This window comes from Stigmatopora nigra, chromosome 15 (genome assembly GCF_051989575.1).
Source record: "Stigmatopora nigra isolate UIUO_SnigA chromosome 15, RoL_Snig_1.1, whole genome shotgun sequence".
Lineage (NCBI taxonomy): Eukaryota > Metazoa > Chordata > Actinopteri > Syngnathiformes > Syngnathidae > Stigmatopora > Stigmatopora nigra.
The window spans coordinates 9,705,383-9,724,129 of record NC_135522.1 but is presented as its reverse complement, the minus strand read 5'-3'; the positions used below and the strand labels follow the sequence as shown (position 1 = coordinate 9,724,129).

Below are 18,747 nucleotides of genomic sequence, written 5' to 3'. Positions count from 1 at the left end.
ATTTTGTTTAAAGACCTAGAAAAGATAAGATTCATTGGGACTGAAGTTCTGAAAATGGTCTTTATAAAGTTTGCTGCTGTTTTTTAAATTATTTTGAAAATCCACTATTATTTTCGGAGTAGAGCTTCACCTTTTTTGTTTTTGTTATTGGTGTTTTTGTTATATTGTTTTGGTTTTCTGTGCTGATCTTTGTTGTATATTCATTCATTCATTCATTTTCTAAGCAGTTTATCCTCACAATGGTCGCGGGGGATGCCCGGAGAAAGCCCGTGTAAACTCCACACAGGAGGATTGATCTGGATTCGAACCCAGAACCTAATCACTCATCCATCGAGCCACTTTATTGTAAATTATTGAAATATATTTTTTTGTCATGAGAATGTCTGCACTGTATTTTTAGTTGGTCTTGGTTTAAATTACTAATACATTTTATTTAGTTTGTATGTCAGCTGTTTGGGGATTTTTATGCAGGGAGTTGTTATTAAAAGGAATTTGAAGTGATTATTTGTGTAGTTTAACTGATCATTTTGATTGCTTAAAATCAATCAACAGCCATTTTTTTAAAGAGTCATGGTATACCAGAAAACAGTTCCAAAAAGTGTCAAATTAAATTTGGGAAGGCATCATAGGAGCAGATGATGTCTATTAAAAAAATCAAAGGGTCACATTTCATCCAGATATCAAGATTTCATTTCTTAAATTGATGGTGTCATCCTATGAATTTTATTTGGACTCAGTATTGCATTTAAGGCTGAAAAGTCTCACTTTAAGGGAAGGGAGTTATTTCATTTCATGGGTTGCAATGAAGAGACAAATCAATCATATTTACCGTGAGAAAATATTAGTTTTTCTTTCCTCAAAAAAAGAGGGTAAAAAATACAAAATAATTGTGAGTTGACAAGTGGAACATATGTGCTTTTCAATAACTTAATTTTCTGATTAAGGCTTTTTAATTCTTTCACTTCCATTGACAACAATAGACCTCCAATAATTGGACTTTTAAAAACTGAATTAAAACTCTAAATGTTTTTATCTGAACAGAGAAGAGAGCAAATGAGTGTTTGTTTATTTGCTGCCAACACTGCCACTTTAAATGGATTGGACATCTATCATCACAATGGATGAATAAAGCTATTTCAATGGTTAAATTAAAACTCTTAAATGAGTTTACCAAAAGTAGACGTCCAATCATTTTTTGTGGGAGGGTTGTCAGCAAATGAGTGAACATGTGGATTGGACATCTAGCATTGTCAATGGCAGTCAATGAGTTAAACACAGAATAAAAATAACAATATGTTTCATGAACATAAACTAAATACCATTACCTGACACTTTGTTATCATGCACTGCAAATAAAAGACCTTTGTTCACTACAGAATGTGATTGGTTCAACAACAATAACAACAACAAAAACCACCAGTGGAGGAGTGTTTTTTGTTTAAAATCAAATAAACACACAGTGACTTGCAGACTTGCAAAGCAAACATGCACTTGACATACAAACTCAATGTTACAATACACTTAAGGTTTGACCTTTGGTAGAAAAACAAGAAATACAAATAAAAAGTTACTATGTTCAATTAGAACCCTGACTCGCATGGCATTGTTACATATTGTTTTTTCAGTACTGGTGAAGAAGCTTAACCTTTAGTAGTAGTTATGGGAAATAAATAATCATGTAGGAAGCAAAAAAGGCTGCAGGTTTTACCACCGTTGTTTTGTTTGTCCTGCCAATCAATCACACGGCTATATTTCCAGTGTCCATAATGGGTTGAATGCAATTAAATATGGTAGAGAAGAGTCTTTGACGTTTTCATCCATAATTAGACATGATCTTAGTCAACTGAATTGTAGAACACATAGTTGTATTTGGAAATTCCCTTTTTTTTCCAACAGTCTTCCAAAACGGGATTTTTTAAAATCCTATTTCTATATTTATGTCAATCTACAAGTGCAATTTCTTTCCTCTGGTATCAAAACAAGTATCCAAGTTGAAAAGTTGCACTGATTCCAGCAGTTCTGTTCAATGGAGAAAATTTGGGTGCCAGTTTTTTCTTTTTTTTTTTCCTTCTTCCCTTTTTACGCCACCCAGGTGTATTTATGGCTTCTTCAAAGAGTAGTTTAAATACTTTTATCCATATTCCAAGTTCTCCTTGTGTTCCTGCAATCATGGGAATATAATGTGCTTAGCAATGTTTTTGTTAGTCAAAGATATAAAGTTAGAAGGATACTTACCTGGATTTTTTTATTTCTTTATTTTTTTACATTAGCATTGCTCTCATAGCCGCTTTGCTTATCCGTTTTCGATTCTTCCTCATTCTCTTCTTGGGATGGCCTGGAGGTCTTGGCCCAACTGGAGCTGATGGCTGTTTGGTGGTGGTTGTGTCTGTTGGACAAAGCATAACTTACTGTATCTTATACATATAAAACAGTGTTCTTCTTCTTCACCACTGTCAGATGTAAAAAAAATACAAACAGCAGCATTGGGGCAATTCTATTAAATATAAAGAGGCCACCTTAGTTTACAAATTCTTCCAACACAAAGACCCTCCTCCACTGCAAGATTTTGAACAAAAAAATCCAACACATCAAAAATGGCTGGCTCTAGAGGTGACTGTGTAGTTAAAGAGTGCTTATCTTAAAGCCTGGCTGTTGGACGAACAAAATTGCAATCACAACACTGTCTAAAATTGCGCTACATGTGTGTGTATGTGTCTAGTTTGTGTTATTGTTTATCTTGTACCTACACAAGGCACTAAATATGGAAATTAGCTCAAGGGCTACAATTTTACATATTTACATATATATGTTCTTTAACATGAATATAAATATGTTCATTAATATAAGCTGTCCCTTATCAAATAAATATAACTCAAACCCAAACTTAATGGAAACAATTTTATGGATGAACATTCATTCATTCATTTTCTGAAAATGCTTATCTTCACAAAGGTTGCAGGGGTGCTGGAGCTTATTCGACCAAAGTATTGAGACATCATGAATTGGTGGCCATCTAATCGAAGGAGACAGACAACCATTCAACCAGCCTACCATGCATGTTTATGGGATGTGGGAGGAAACTGGAGTACCCAGAGAAAACACACACACAAGCACAGGAAGAACATGCAAATGCCACACAGTGAGGATTGGCCATGGAACAAATTCTTCATCATTCACCACCAGTCCTCCCAGTTTAAATGAATTGGTTGTCTCGCCTTGCCAATGGTAAGCAAAGAGTACCTACATTCTGATTCACTACCTTGTTAACCCTAGACTACTCGCTTCTAATTGATTTTGAGTCACTTCTTGCACCTTTTGGGTCATTCTAGGTTGCGTTTTTCCACCGAAAAACCGACGAGTTTAAGAACATTTTCCCAAATATACAAAAACACATATATGTGTAGTACCTGGCCCCGGTGTTGTTGTCATTTGCAGAAGACGAAGTCTGTTACGTAGATTGCGCTCCTCGTCCTCACGCTTCTTCTGTTGTTGCCTAAGCATCTCCTTCTCTTGGTCCAACTTCTTGTGCAACAAGAGAAGCTCTTTTCTCTCCTCCTCTAACCTTTTCTCTGCAATCTGCAGAATTCTTACGTCCTCTGGAGTCTTGTTTTCCCGTTGCCTCGCCTGTTCCCGAGACTCCGGGTTGGGTTCTTTGGTGGGTTTCAACCGGTTTCCAACCCTCTCAGTGATTTCCTCAAATGGACTCCACTTAGCTGGAGGTTTCTGAGTCAGAAAAGCAGATTTTTCTTCCTGCATAGATGGACTGTGTATCAGTGCACCTTCACTCCTGCCCTTTGGTACCTCAATAATCCTTCCTTCGGCATTGAGGATGCCCTTCCCGTCTTCAGACGTTTTATTCACGCCAAGATGATCCATTGAAGAAAAAGTCTTTTGTCCCTCTGGCATTCTGTCTTTGGTCTCCTTATTCTCAGTTTTGGTTTTAGTCCCAAGGAACCGAGTGGAGTTATGTGACCAATGTGGGCCAATGATAACAGCCTCTCCTGGTAGAGTAGTTTCCTCTCCAGCCAGACTGTAGCGTTCACCAGACCGACTGAACGTGTCTCCTCTGGGGCTCCAGTGTTGCTCGAGGAGGTCCACCAGGAGGGAACCCTGGTTCTGTTTCACCTCATCCCACTGATGGAGCTCATCTTTGGTGTGCACCTTGACCTTTATCAACAAAGTCAATAGTTATACCTTGAGTATTTATTAAAACAGGTCGCTTATGTAGTCCTGTTTTATCACCTACCTGTGCACGTCCTTGGGTGAGCGTCTGGTTACGATGCTGGTCCCTGTGGCCGTGATGCCGGCGAGAGGATTTCCTCCTCGTCGCCGGATTTCGTGGAGAAGGGTGACAACGGCACTCCACGTGATCCACCACTGACACCACTGCTTTGGCGTAGGTGGGTTGTTTATTGATGTATTCAATCTTCATGACCTATAGATGTTGAGATCATTTACTTTTGCACTTTATTGTGGGATCATAAATGATTTAAGGTGTCTGTTCCTTGCCTGAAGATATCTGGTGTGTGTCACAACAGGGATACACTGCAGGCTTTTGGTGTTGCAACAACCGGAGCAGCGTTGCACCTCAACGCACGGCGGCCACAGCAGGAAGTTGGCATTACTCCGGTCTAGCATTGCCCTGGTGACCTCCACAACCTCTGTGCGAACTTTACACACAGCCTGCTGGGCTGGTTGAGCAACTGAGGATGGAGACAAAGAAAATTGTCCGGACGATAAGAATTGACATGATGATGAATGCAGGTCACCAGTTTGTGAATGAATATTAACTAATTGGCTGACATTGGCAATAGTAGAGCTTCAATCCAATTGAACTGGGAGGGTGGCTGCGAATGGATTGGGCGTCTATTCATGATAAACTGATGATAAACTCCTTTCACAGTAGAAGCTCAGAAAGAGCCAAATGATGCAAATTTTTCAATTGATTTAGTCATAAATTTACTTTAATAAACAGTATGAGGAAAAAGTCAACGTTGCTCTACGTGGTATGACGTCATCGTCTTTTAAAATTGACAGGATATTAACAAATGTATAACAATGAAAACAACCAAAAGCAACACAAAACAACTGATTATAATCTGGTCATTCGACTTTCCATTCAATGTTTTTGCTGAATGAAACAATACCCATTCGTTTTTAAATGAATAAGGCTTTTAAAAAAATAGAAAAGAAAGGAAAGACAGACACTACAATCGTCCTGGTTTGCGTTGCTTTGACCTAATTCCAGAAAAAGTTGCTGGTCTGTTTTTTTTTCTCTAAATAGTTGCAACAATACTACAATCATTTATTGTAATTGCGTATGTTTGGCAAGACAAGATGCATTTTTAATTATTCGGTGAAAAAGTATATTATTTAAAATAACTTTTCAGTCACCCTGATTATTTTTGAATTGGCATGAAACTGACCTGCCACAAATGTTAATTGTAACAAGTAGTGCTACAACCTAAAACTATCCAGCGTAAACAGAAGCAGCAGAGTCACATTAATATTTTTGGCCAAATGTAAATATATCTAATTATCTACCAATATTTGCGACTAATGGTTTTGACTTTTAAGACTGGTGTATATTAAGTTAGCATAATAGCATTAGTCATGCAATAATTCATATTCATATTGGATCAAATTATGTTGTCTAAGTTTTCTATGTGGATGATGTCTGTGGAAAATAAATATGTCACTATTTTCATTAATATTGCATACATTATTCACTATTATTATTAACTATTGAGTGGAGATGAGGACATCTTGAGATTGATTGGTGAAATTACTATGTAAAATGTAGCAAGTCCTTGCAAATTGGGCACCACCTTCTGGACAAAATTGTCTTTTTTATAACATTAGCAAATGACTATAGACATAAAATGTTTTATTTAGTTTTGATGAGAAATATCATCATTTCAGACATGACTTAGTGACATCCGTTACCAACCTTAACACCAATTAATGATTAATTTCATTTTTTCTCAATGGATGGACGTCTAGTATTGTCAATGGCAGAAAATTAGTTAATATCTGGTTTAATGCTGGAGTGACTCATTGATGATAGACTGATTCAGACCACTTTAGGCTTCTGCTTTATCATTTAATGTTAAAAAGGTTAATAGGAATGATTTTCGTAGATCACTGACAACACACGTCACATAACTCAAGGCCTAGAAAGAAAGCCGAGATCTAATGAAGACAGAGTATGTCTTTATTCACGGGGAAAATTAGGAATTCTCTATGTCAGCACTCTGACCTTGTGATAATGGCATTGTGTGCATTTGCCATGACATATATTATTAGACCTGTCATTTCTTGATTTGCTTTTTGACAGGTTTGGATATGAGAAAAGTAGTGCTATATGATATATTCCATTGGCAGAGCTAATATTTCACAAGGGACACGTTTAAAAAATAAACAGGGTGGGAAGGGACTTACCCAAGCTCCTTGGTAGTCTGTGACTTCCATTGGCTGCTGAGTTTTCCACCTCCTCTTCATCTGAAACAAAGAAGTAAACACTTACAGTTTTGGATTAATGCAAGTATTCTAATTAATTAACATTTTTTTGCATGTTTTGTGTGAATTTGGTTGTTTACTACTTTGTTTGAAAGTTTCTAATGAGAGTGCCATAAGACTATCATAATAAAAAATAAATATATATATTTATATATATATAAAAACCAAAAATGCTCATAAAAATGTAAAAATCAACACTGAAACTCACAAGCGGAAGACAGGAAATGAAAAATGGTGGAAATCAGGGCACCGCGAAATTTCACCGTAGAAGAATGATGCGCCAAAAAATATAAAAGGCCAAGAATGATGATATCTTGCTTTTTCCTGTTTTGTTCGGATTGGATTTCACATTGCACACATCACTTCAAAGATGCTGACAATGTCTTGCCTTTATCTGTATTTTTCTTTTTATTGGATTTCACAATGCGCCTATCAACTCGTGGTGGAAGATCATGCCAAGCCTCTTCCAACTTTATTTCGATTTCGTAGTGTCCTATCTGAGTAAATGCCCATTGTGTTCAGCTGCCATTGCTCCCTCATGTGTTTCCCAAGTGTTCCTAATTGTCTCGTCAACCCATATCAGTCTATTTAAACTGTTATGTCCTTCATTGGATCATCTGCCCATGTTCGTCCAAGCCATGTTACCTCTATCCATGTGCCTCGTTCCTCACTTCTGTGATTAGATTTCTAAGACTTTGTCATTTTCTAAGATCCTGTCTAAGTTATTAAAGTTTTTGTTTGAGCACCACTTCCATCGTCCTCGCCTGCTTCCCTGCGATTGGGTCCTATTCCCCGTTTCCTTGCCTCGATGTCTTGCCAAAGACATAACAATTCCTACTAATCCTATGGGGCCTCCTGAAGATTCCTTGGATGATGATCCAATCCCTCTCAAATCTGACAAAAAGGACTTGGACTATACCTACGAATAACTTTTAAAAAATTTAAATCAAGCGGAGAGGAACTATTTTCATAGCGATTACAGTATTTACATTTTTTTATGTATACATTACATTTAAATATGAATCCTTTAAAGTTTGAGGGACTAGTGTAGTTTAGTGTAGCTTATCAGAGAGCATATTGATAAAATTATGATTAGAACATTTTCAATATGGCAGCCATCATGGATCAACACTGGGTTTCGTAAATAAGCATTTAACTCATTCACGGCAATAGATGTCCAACTTCAAATGGATTGGGTGTGTACTACTTATGAACACAATATATTTTTTAACCAGATGGATAAACAGAGCTACATGATTGGATCATGCATCGATACGTCCATTTTATTTTTAAATGAACGATAAATATGCATGTAGAACAAGTTTTATTCAAAAGAGCAGTTCTTTACCTACGGAATCAGTCAGCAGAAGCAGTTGAAGGTCATCAATGGAGGAGATAGGACTGTTTCTAACCAGCTCCACCAGGGCTGCAGGAAGTGGATCCCCCTGAGCAACACATAAAAGCAGATATTAATATACATATAAACAATTATTCAACACAGTAGAGTTACTAAGGAGGAGTGAGCTAAATCTGTACATGGTGAAACCCATTTGGTGTAGATTGGAGATACATAGATTAGATGTAAAAAGGGTTTTCCCTAAGAAAGCATATTAGACAACTGAAGCTACAGAAGTCAGAAATATTATAATAAAATAAGGTTAAAAACAATTCAGAGACATTGGCAACTGTAGTGAACAACTATTCAAAAGTTATCATTAGCTTTACCTATTCATTGGCAGCACAGGTCACAAAGGTTGTTATGAAAAGAGTAAAAATGATATTGAAAACATAAATAAACATAAATTGACAGGAATAGAGGTCCAATTTCTTTGATTCATCAATGGTAGTCAAATTTAAGCTATGTGAGGTCACAACAGATTTATAAACAAAAAAAAAAAAGTCCCAGAGAAAAATCTATGTTTCATAATTCCATGTTCTAATTTTCCATTTATTGCAAATGGTTTTAATTTACTATTTGAAACCTTCTTAATTAGATTAAAATAAAAATTACTACAGAAATATTTCCCCTATATGGATCCCTAAATGAATTAATGTATGTTATTCAAAAATTATGTGCATATATTTCTTATATTCCCCAAAATATATGCATGAAATACTAATATTACAATTTCATAAGAGTTGCAAAACACTGTTCCTCAAGTGTGAGATCCTTTTTTATGTGAATGCAATAAAAAATATTTGAGGAAACAAACAAATAATTTGTGCTAAAGCATGGTGCCTCAATCAAGGCATGTACAAGAGATTATCTTAAAAAGTGATGATAGAAAGATAACATAAAGTAAAGATGAAATAAGCCTCTTTAGTAAACAGTACTTAACTAAATGTGAGCAAAACACCACATTGTCATCATGAGCTGACTGTGAGTTTAAACCCCCAAGTCATTATAGGGCGAGGGGGTAGGTTTTGTCATTGGTTGAGTTAGGGGGGTAAGTATTAACCAAAGCAGACTACACAATGGTCACTAAGAGCAGGGTGAATGACTATTGGGGTTGTGTCTTCTCATCTGCTAACATTTAGGGGTCAAAGGAGCCAGGAAGGAGCCAGGAAGTGGGGGAAGGAGTGATACAGAGAGGAGAGGAGAAGGGAAGGGAAGGGAGGCAGGCGCATGTCAAAAAGGAGATGAATAAAAGACGGGTTAGAATGGCAGAAGATCAGACATGGGGTCGGGGTGACACTTGTCCACGTTGCTTCAAATGCTCTGTGGATGCGCTTCATTGGCTTTGCCATCAAGCAGATGTAGCTAGTGAAAATTATTCGTGAAGTACCTAAAGATTAAAAATGAGTATGTATCTAGGTGAACTCTGTTATTATTTTTTGAATTATTATTGAAAAAGGCATTTCTGATGTATGGTCGCCGGTCTTTTGGTCGCTGGTCTTTTGGTCGCCCGTCTTTTGGTCGCCGGTCTTTTGGTCGCCAGTCTTTTGGTCGCCGGTCTTTTGGTCGCCGGTCTTTTGGTCCCTTTTGGTTGCCGGTCTTTTGGTCCCTTTTGGTCGCCGGTCTTTTGGTCGCCCGTCTTTTGGTCGCCCATCTTTTGGTCGCCCGTCTTTTGGTCACCGGTCTTTTGGTCGCCCATCTTTTGGTCGCCGGTCTTTTGGTCGCCCGTCTTTTGGTCCCTTTTGGTTGCCGGTCTTTTGGTCCCTTTTGGTCGCCGGTCTTTTGGTTGCCAGTCAAATGTACTTAGATATTAAACAGTACTACTACTCTCTCTCTCTCTCTCTTAGATATTTAACTCTTTACCATGAATATAATTTTGAGAGCTGGCTTCAACAGTAAACTCTCTCTCACCATTTGACCAGCGACCAAAAGACCAGCGACCTAACGTCCGGTCACGGTTCCTCCCAGGTCACAAAAAAATGCTTCGTAGGCTGGTTGAACACTCTAAATTGCCCTTATTGCCCTATTGTCCGTCTCCTTATGCCCTGGGATTGGCTAGCCACCGATTAAGGGTATCCCCTGCCTGGTACCCATAGTTAACTTGGATAGGCTCCAGCACTCCTGTAACCCTTGTGAGGATAAGCAGTTTAGAAAATGAAAGATTTTTTATGTAGTGAGATTATAATTAGGTGTTTTTGAAAGTGCATTTTGAAGTAGGTTTTGGGCACAGAACTTTTCCCAAGTTGTTTGTTTCCTTATGTTCGTCCTGTCACTGTTTATTCATTGAAAATATTCAAGCACAAACATAATACAACATTTATTCTTAGACCACACATTCAATTTCAACAAAACTGAAAGACAAATAGAAGAAAAAGCTCCTAGTTATGTGAGAGAGTCCATCCAAAATCTGGAGAATTTAACAAAGTCTCTTTAGGAGGCAGGTTTTAGCCAAAGGAAGCGGTCATCCATGCATGAGCAGGTATTTCGAACTATATATGCCATTTCCTGCATTGTTTGTAGGCCTTTCAAAGTCTCAAACAGCCCAGCCGGGAAATGCCTGCTGTAATTCCGCTCACATCTCTGTTGTAGAGCAGTAGATGCCCCAAAGGAGTCATCATTATTTCCTTTCCTCGCCAACAGAGCGAACCTGCTTGCTCGGATAATTGTGTCTGATGTTAATTATAGGACATAGGCCTTTTTTCACAGCCCTCCCTGCTGTTATGAAGTGTATTTCCAAGTAGCGTTTACAAATGTATTTCAATTTGGAAAAAAAAGGTGCAATATTAATATATATACATTTTGAATACTAAGAAAATTCTTTGATGGAGTTGTTTTTATTATAATTTTGTGATTATATCACATCATAATGTGTTTATATGCAAATTTGACGCAAGTTTTCCTTGATTTAAATAGAAAAAGATAATAATTAGGATAATACAAAGCAATTTTATCATTCAGATAGTAAGATGGGCAAATAAATATTAGTGAGAGAAGAAATGTATTGAAGTCGCATGACTCATATACAGTCATCCAAAACAACAATAAATACCCTTTAGGTGCTTTTTATAACATAATTATAAAGTTACTGCTGCACGTTTGTTTTTTTCAAAATGTCTATCATAGCTATTATTGTCTTATTATTAATCATTGTATTTATTTGTATTATTTCTTATATAAATATAAAGACATTTGGAAATCACTATTTATTTATTAATTCATTCATTTTCTGAGCTGCTAATCCTCACAATGATCGCGGGGGGTGCTGAAACCTATCCCAATGACATCGAACTCCAGGTGGGCGACATCCTAAATCAGTGGCCAGCCAATCACAGGGCACACACGCTCACACGTATACATAGGGGCTATTTATAGTGTTCAACCACCCTACCCAGCATGTTTTTGGGATGTTATAGGAAACTGGAATACTCTCAGAAAACCTACACAAGCCCGGGGAGAACATCCCAACTCCACACATTGAGGACCAACATGGGATCCAACCCTCGAGCCCAGAACTGTGAGGCTGATACGCTAACCACTCAGTCAAAACAATGATAATAAAAACAATATTTAATGAAATCTAAATGAATAAAAAAATATATATATATATACACTTTGATTACAGCCACGAAAAACTTGTAAAGAAGACCTTTTTCATAGTATTTAACTGATGGCATGCCATAAAAATTATTTATACTGCTTTCAAAATGGAATAAATGGCCATCAAAGAGTTAAATAAGTATTTATAGACTATATAACCATAATTTGCGCATGAAAGGGTTAAGATCCCTTAAAGCGGTAGACCTCATGGCCTTCTTTTCTCAAGCTTCCACTGGATGCATTGAGGAATGCCAGGTACGTCTAAAGGGGAGGAGCAGGAAGATCTAATCGAATATAATTAGGGAGAGGGGCTTGTTGAAGTCCAGAAGCCCACGTGTTATTTTTAACAAGTGGTCACTGATGTCATGACCTCATTTGAGCAATGCAACATAAAACGCATTTTGGATTTGTTTGTTATTGTTTGGCGGAAGTCTATAATTAAAAATAATGTCTTCATTAGATGTGGGTGAGAGACTGGTCACCTTCCAATCTCAGTGAACACTTATTTTTTTATCAATGGCCAATTTCATCTGTAGTTTACCTGATAATGTGTGTTTTTCGAATGTGATAGGAAGTAGGAGAAAACTATTCAATAAACTTGGGTGAGGAATAATGTTTTTTAGTTAGCATCATCCAGACCAAAAATGTGCAGGTTCCAAATTATTTGAATGGTAAACAGTACGATCATAGTCAGCCAATTAGATGCTTTAATTCATCACTTTGCCACCCAAAACCCCACATTGGCAATTTTGCACAAGCCTGATATGTTTGGTATGGTTGTATGCTGAAATAAATTGAACTATCTGGATTAACTAGAAAATGCATTGAAAGAAACTGCATGCAAATGCTTGGATCTTCATTTTCTGGAAGTTGCAGGTCACTTCTGATTCATTTTAGGACATAAAGATGATATTGTCTTTTTTCTTAGTGGTGGTAATTAGTTAATTTTGTCTTACTTCAATCCTAATTTTAGGCTACCTACAGATTACAGTGTTTTCTAGAATATAAATCACATTTTTCATAATTTGGTTATACTCAGGTGTGTCTTTTTTTACCTACAGCATGAAATGTGATTTTTTTTGTCTATAGTTATCCAAATAACTCTTTATATATTACATTATCAGGTGTCTTTTTGTCTGTTTTCACCTATTTTACCATTACTTAAACATACAATGTTTGTTTTTTTTATGATAAATTGAAAAACTGGCCCTCAAAAATACAATTTATACACCAGTGGGACTTATAATTTTCCCCCTTTCATTATGCATTATTTGGGTGGTGCGACTTATATTCAGGTGCGGCTTGTAGTGCGAAAAATATGGTATTTCCTTTACATATTTGATCATTTCTTGTTGACTTGAGTGTTTCACATCTCTTCTTGTTTATTGCTCACTTCATGTAGATTTTGTAGCTTTTTTGTTGACACTCGACACGATAATATTTGCTCAAATTTTTCACATTAGGATTGGATTATGCCGTTAATAATAAATGTGGATGTTTGTTAAATATTAATGCAAAAACAAACAGCAGCTTTGTGCACCTTGATTTCGATTTGAAAAAAAAAACGGAATATATATTTTGAAATCTAAAAATGTAAATGGTTTTGGAAATGAATTTGTTATTTTTTGTTGAGAAATCTTTTTCATTTTTAACTTTCCGAATTTGCAAACTGCCGAAAGATTGGACTGAGGTGGAAAAATAAAAATCCCATAACATTAAATTCAGAATTCAAAGACTTTGAGCCACTGGCAGTGTGGCTCAAAGCCATTTTATGATAATAGGAATGTTTGAAGTTTGCATGTATGCCTTATTCCCACTTTCAAAGTTCAACTCTGGGAATTCCCCCTTGTATACATCAAAGTCCTTTTAACTTTCACCCATGAGCATCCCTGTCAAAATGGAGTTTTAAATTAAATGTGCCTACAGAAGCCATAAAATGGTGCGATTGTAGAGGTTGCAAGTCATCCATCATAGAGTGGGATGAACCTTTACATCATGCACTCTTGAAGAACACAATTAATTGAGCTATTTGTTCTTGCGTGCTATATACAGATTCATCCTTTTAGCCCTGAAGACTTCGAACTATAGGTATTTTTTTACAAGGTAAATCTCCTTACATATAATAGGCATTTTTTTCCTTAGCACTTTTTAGTTAAGACACACAGCACATGCACTTTAACCATTCCGACTTTGAAACATTGCAAAATCTCACACAACTGTTTCTTTTTTCAATTTCACCAATAAGAAAAAAATCCTCATTCATTTCAAATGGCAAAAAAAATTCATTGTCAATTTCAATGTGTATCTCCTGAATTATTTCCAATTGATATTATTTGTACAGGGGGCCCAGTGGCCGATTGATTAGCACGTCAGTCTCACAGTTCTGGGGTTGAGGGTTTGATCCCAGGTCGGTCCTCACTGTGTGGTGATTGTATGTTCTCCCCAGGCTTACGTAGGTTTTCTTCAGGTACTCCAAGTTTCCTCCCACATCCCAAAAACATGCTGTGTAAACTGTTTGAAGACTCAAAATTGACCCTAGGTATGAGTGTGGGTGCGAGGTATTCCCTGCCTGTTGCCCGTAGTTAGCTGGGACAGGCTCCAGCACCCCACTCAACCCTTTTAAATCTAAGCAGTTCTGAAAATAAATGAATGTTTTTTACATAGAATTAGGGCGCACAAAAATGTTTTAGTTCCTGTCACCATTGTACAGGCGGCCACGCGACTTGAGTGGTTTGCACGTCGGCCTCGCGGCTCTGGGCTCCTGGGTTCAAATCCAGGTCGGTCCACCGGTGTGGAGTTTGCATGTTCTAACCGGGCCCGCGTGGGTTTTTTTTCGGGTACTCCGTTTTCCTCCCACATTCCAAAAACATGCATCTATCTCCTCGTGCCCTGCAATTGGCTAGCCACCCATCCAGGGTGTCCCTCGCCTCTGGCCTGAAGTCAGCTAGGATAGGCTCCAGCACCCCCTGCAACTCTAGTGAGGATAAAGCGGTTCAAAATGAATGAATGATTGTACGCTTAAACCAAAACTTATTCGTCTGATAATATCCTCTTTATGCCAAACTAAGCCTTTCTATTTAATCTATATGTATGTTTCTACTGATTGATTCTTTTGACTAAAGAATGTATCTCATAAGTCCCAAGGTATCATTTTAAGACATGTTTATTTTATAATGAAGTGTGTGTAAGTGAGAGAGTGACCCAGCTTACTGATTTAAAAGGTAGTTTTACATCTGGAGTTTCAGCAGCACACCATGTGCTACGTTCACAAGCTGCAGAGGACGATGTACGTGCACGTGCCTGCCCCTGGGCAGTCCTTCTTATAGACCCTTAATAGCACGAATACCAAGCTCACCTCGGAAGCACTCTTACCCTTTTTAAAGAAACAACCTCCACATCAAACAATTAGTTTAGAGGATGACAATGCAGTAATCACAATAATAGCTATATTTATAGTTTTAAGCGTTTAATTACTGGATGCAACATGGCAGTGCAAGATAAGATAGTGTTAGATGTCCAATTCATTTGAACTAACAATCAATGATGAACTAATGTGAATTCACAGCAGAAGGATGAAAAGAACTCAATGATTGGAAATCTATTATCAACAATGGCAGCCGATTCATTTAATAAACTCTCACTGCTTATTGCATTGATAATGCTTATTTTGAACTCCGCTATGCAACTGACAATCGAAAATTAAAAACATAGTGCAAATTCAGTGTGCATGTTTTTTGGAATGTGGGAGGAAACCAGAGTACCCAGAGAAAACCCACGCAGGCCCAAGGAGAACATGCAAACTCCACACAGGTGGACCGACCTGGATTCAAACCCAGGATCCCAGAGCTGTGAGGCTGAAGCGCTAACTACTCATCCGCCAGGCAACCATATTTTTTTTAAAGAAAACTTCACAACCAATACATGCCAAAACACCTGCTTTTATATCATTTTGTTTTCTAGATATCCGATCCATTACTGATTGAGGTTGGCAAAAAATGTGCCACTTTATGTCTAACCCATGATTCATTCGTTCATTTATTCATTTTCTGAACTGCTTATCCTCACACGGGTCATGGGGGTGCTGGAGCCTATCCTAGCCATCTTCGGGCACGAGACAGGGGACATCCTAAATTGGTATCCAGCCAATCACACACAGGGCACAAGGAGGTGGACAACCATTAACGCTCACACTGATACTACCTATGAGCAATTTTGAGTAACCAATCAACCTACCTGGCATGTCTTTGGAATTTGGGAGAAAACCGGAGTAAAGGGGGGGAAAACCTATGCAAGTCTGAGGACAACACGTGAACCCCACACAGGACGACCAACCTGGTTTTGAACCCAGGACCCCGGAACTGTGAAGCCAACACACTTATCACTCACGCCAGGCCATTCTAACCAATCTTTTTTTTTAAATCCACATGCAAAATATACAAAAACATGCTGTGTCCATATAAATGTACTTATTCTTACTCCTTTCGAGTTCGATAAAGGTTCAAGTCATTCGTAGCTTTTTTACAGACATATTATCAAATAAATACCACAACCGCAAGATACTATATACGTACATGACAAGCAAATAGTGGTGTTCACCTCATTGACCACATTGTCCCAAAAGGAATACAGTTTCAACGTTTTCTTCATAGAACCCTATTTCCTCTAAACAGACCTGTCTTCAAAGCGGCTGATAATCAAACAAAACACAATCTTTTAACTCATTAGAGGCCATTGACAGCAATAGACGTCTAATTCAATTTGACTGGGAGGTGCAAGGGAGGCGGATTAGACTGGAGAGGTCTAAAAAACAAATGTGATATCTAATTAACGGAATGTGACATTGATGTGTAATTGTGATCCACACATTATGGTTGAGAAATTTAATTGTCGCGTCATACTTAACATTTGTTCATTTGCCATTCCCAATCAAAGTGGATTGAATGCCTAGCCTCCTCATCAATGGTGCTAAAAGAAAAACAATCACTGCCAATTATCCCATTGTCTAATTAATTGGACCTCTATTGTTATCACTGGCAGCCAATCAGATAATTAGCACACAAATACAAATATTCCACCAAACAGACCAGAGTGACCACAATGACTCCCTAAAATACATTCCCAGTGTCTCTGGACCATCATCCACTTTTGGTTTGGAGATCCAGTGCCGTAAATGGCAGTGAAAGATGAGCAACCACTCCTCCCAGTTTAAAATAATTGGACGTGTGGGAACGTCAATGGCAGGCAAAGAATTATAGAACACCTCTGAGGTCAAATTGTGCAACATTTTCGCACTATCACCATCACTACTGACAAGTGTAGGGTTTTTTTTGTCATATGGGGTGTCCCACAAACGCGTGTAAAAGTTGATGGAACTGCGGGGGGCACTCACCTCGGACGCGCCGAGTCGCACGCACGTTGCCAGCAACGCCAGAAGCAGCAGCACGGTGGAGCTCATCTTGCTGCCCAGCCTGGAGCCTCTGCGACGGACCGAGCATTTATGGAGGCTCCGGTGGCCCGCGGTCCTCGGCCGGCAGGGTGCGCGCGGCTTGAGCGCCGGCTCTCCCGGTGGAGACAGTGGCTCTCTCGCCCCCTACGATGGATTGAGCCCTGGTGGTCGTCGCACTCTGATTTGCAGCTATCCAGAAGATGAAAAAAAAGTTGGAGGAAGACAAATCAGCGGTTGCTTTTTTTGTCCGAAAATAGGATTTTTAATCCGCATTAGAAGATCAGATCGAGTTTGCTCGGTGCGTCGGACTGATGCGAAGCAGCGTTATTCCCAAGATAAAATTAAAAAAAAAGCTTCAAACCACCGCAACGATCCAATGTGATCAAATCTTTGAAAAGTATTGATTCAGACAGACATTGAAAGTGCTCCAATGGTTTCTCCCCGAAAAGTCTTGTTATTCTTTAACTTTGATCCATAAGAAGTCCACTGCTTGCAGGTGGCAGTCCTTTGGGACTTTTCTTCCTTTTCTAAATCGTGTGCGAAGATAGGCCTGATGAGGCAGTAGAAGAGGTGGCAGTGTGAGGGCTAAAGCACACTTCCAAGATTCTACTGTTGGTCTCCTTAACGCTATACTCTCCCGCCCCCTGTCTCGGGAATGCCTCATCATCTGCATAATAGCACAAAAGAAACACTAAATACTTGCTCCAATATTTCCCTAAATCATGATCATGATATTCCACTGAATCCTTTAGACTTACATTGTCTTTTTTTGGCAATGTGATGTGAAGGAATGTATGTGTAATTAAAAGTGACAATAGGTTCTAGTGATCAAGTGGAACAAGATCTAATATTTGCATAGGTGAATAACTTCAAAAAGCAAACAGTATAAGTAGTAGGGACTAAGAAGTAAAGTAAATGTACTTATTTATTTGTTTAAGTGTATGAAAACTATCTGGTCAGGGGAAGTTTTGAACATATTGACACTGAGTCATTTTCTATTGTTTCTATTGTTGTAGAGCATGGGTGGAAAACATGCGGCTCGAGAGCTGCATGCTGCTCTTGGCCAAAATGAATACTGCTCTTTGCTTCTCATATTTGGTATATACTCCGGCTCTTTGCCTAGTTTCATGTTTCTCTTATTTTTATTCTCTCTCGAAACACTCCAATTCATCATGGCCAATTAAAAATAAATAAATTATATTTAAAAAATATTTTTTATTATTTTTTATGCTAATTCTGTCGCAAGGGGTGGCTCTCTGATCCTTAGAGTTTCAAACTTTTGCTCTTTGAGTTGCCACTCCTGTTGTATAGCATTTCTGCGTAAATCTAATAACTATTGAACATTTTGAATGATGTCTTAGTGTATTTTTTGACTATAAGTCTCACCAGTTTAAAAAAGCACATGGAAAAAAATTATATTATAAATTGCACTGAGGTATAAGTTATATTTTTGGGAGGGGAATATTTCAATTTATCATAAACCAAGAACAGGTATATGTTAAAGAAACACTAGTAAAATAGAGAACAACAGGCTAAATAGGCTCCTGCTTTTTAGTTTTTCAGAACACTATAGCCTAAAAAAATCTCCATGAAAAAAAACGTATATAAGTCGTACGCCCGGCCTTACAAGAGAAGTCTTATGGTATTCCTAATATTTTTTAAACCTCTCCTTCAAAGGTAATATTGAATGTAGCACAAGGAGGTTGTCTAATTATGATTCATGACACAACTTCATCATTAATCAGCGAAGGCAACAACTGAGGGTTTATTGGGTTTCAGCAGGACTACC

General features: G+C 37.9%; 1 protein-coding gene across 1 annotated transcript; it reads right to left on the bottom strand.

The window, feature by feature from the left end:
* Positions 1-203: 203 nt before the first annotated feature.
* On the bottom strand, positions 204-17,669 carry pdgfbb (platelet-derived growth factor beta polypeptide b). Its single transcript, XM_077734512.1, has 8 exons — positions 16,902-17,669; positions 7,868-7,964; positions 6,442-6,501; positions 4,510-4,703; positions 4,247-4,435; positions 3,408-4,167; positions 2,236-2,386; positions 204-2,161 (listed from the first exon to the last, which is right to left on the bottom strand). The coding sequence occupies exons 1-7, from the start codon at positions 16,965-16,967 to the stop codon at positions 2,262-2,264; spliced, it is 1,491 nt and encodes a 496-aa protein (XP_077590638.1). The 5' UTR covers positions 16,968-17,669; the 3' UTR covers positions 204-2,161; positions 2,236-2,261.
* Between the last annotated feature and the right edge of the window lie 1,078 nt (positions 17,670-18,747).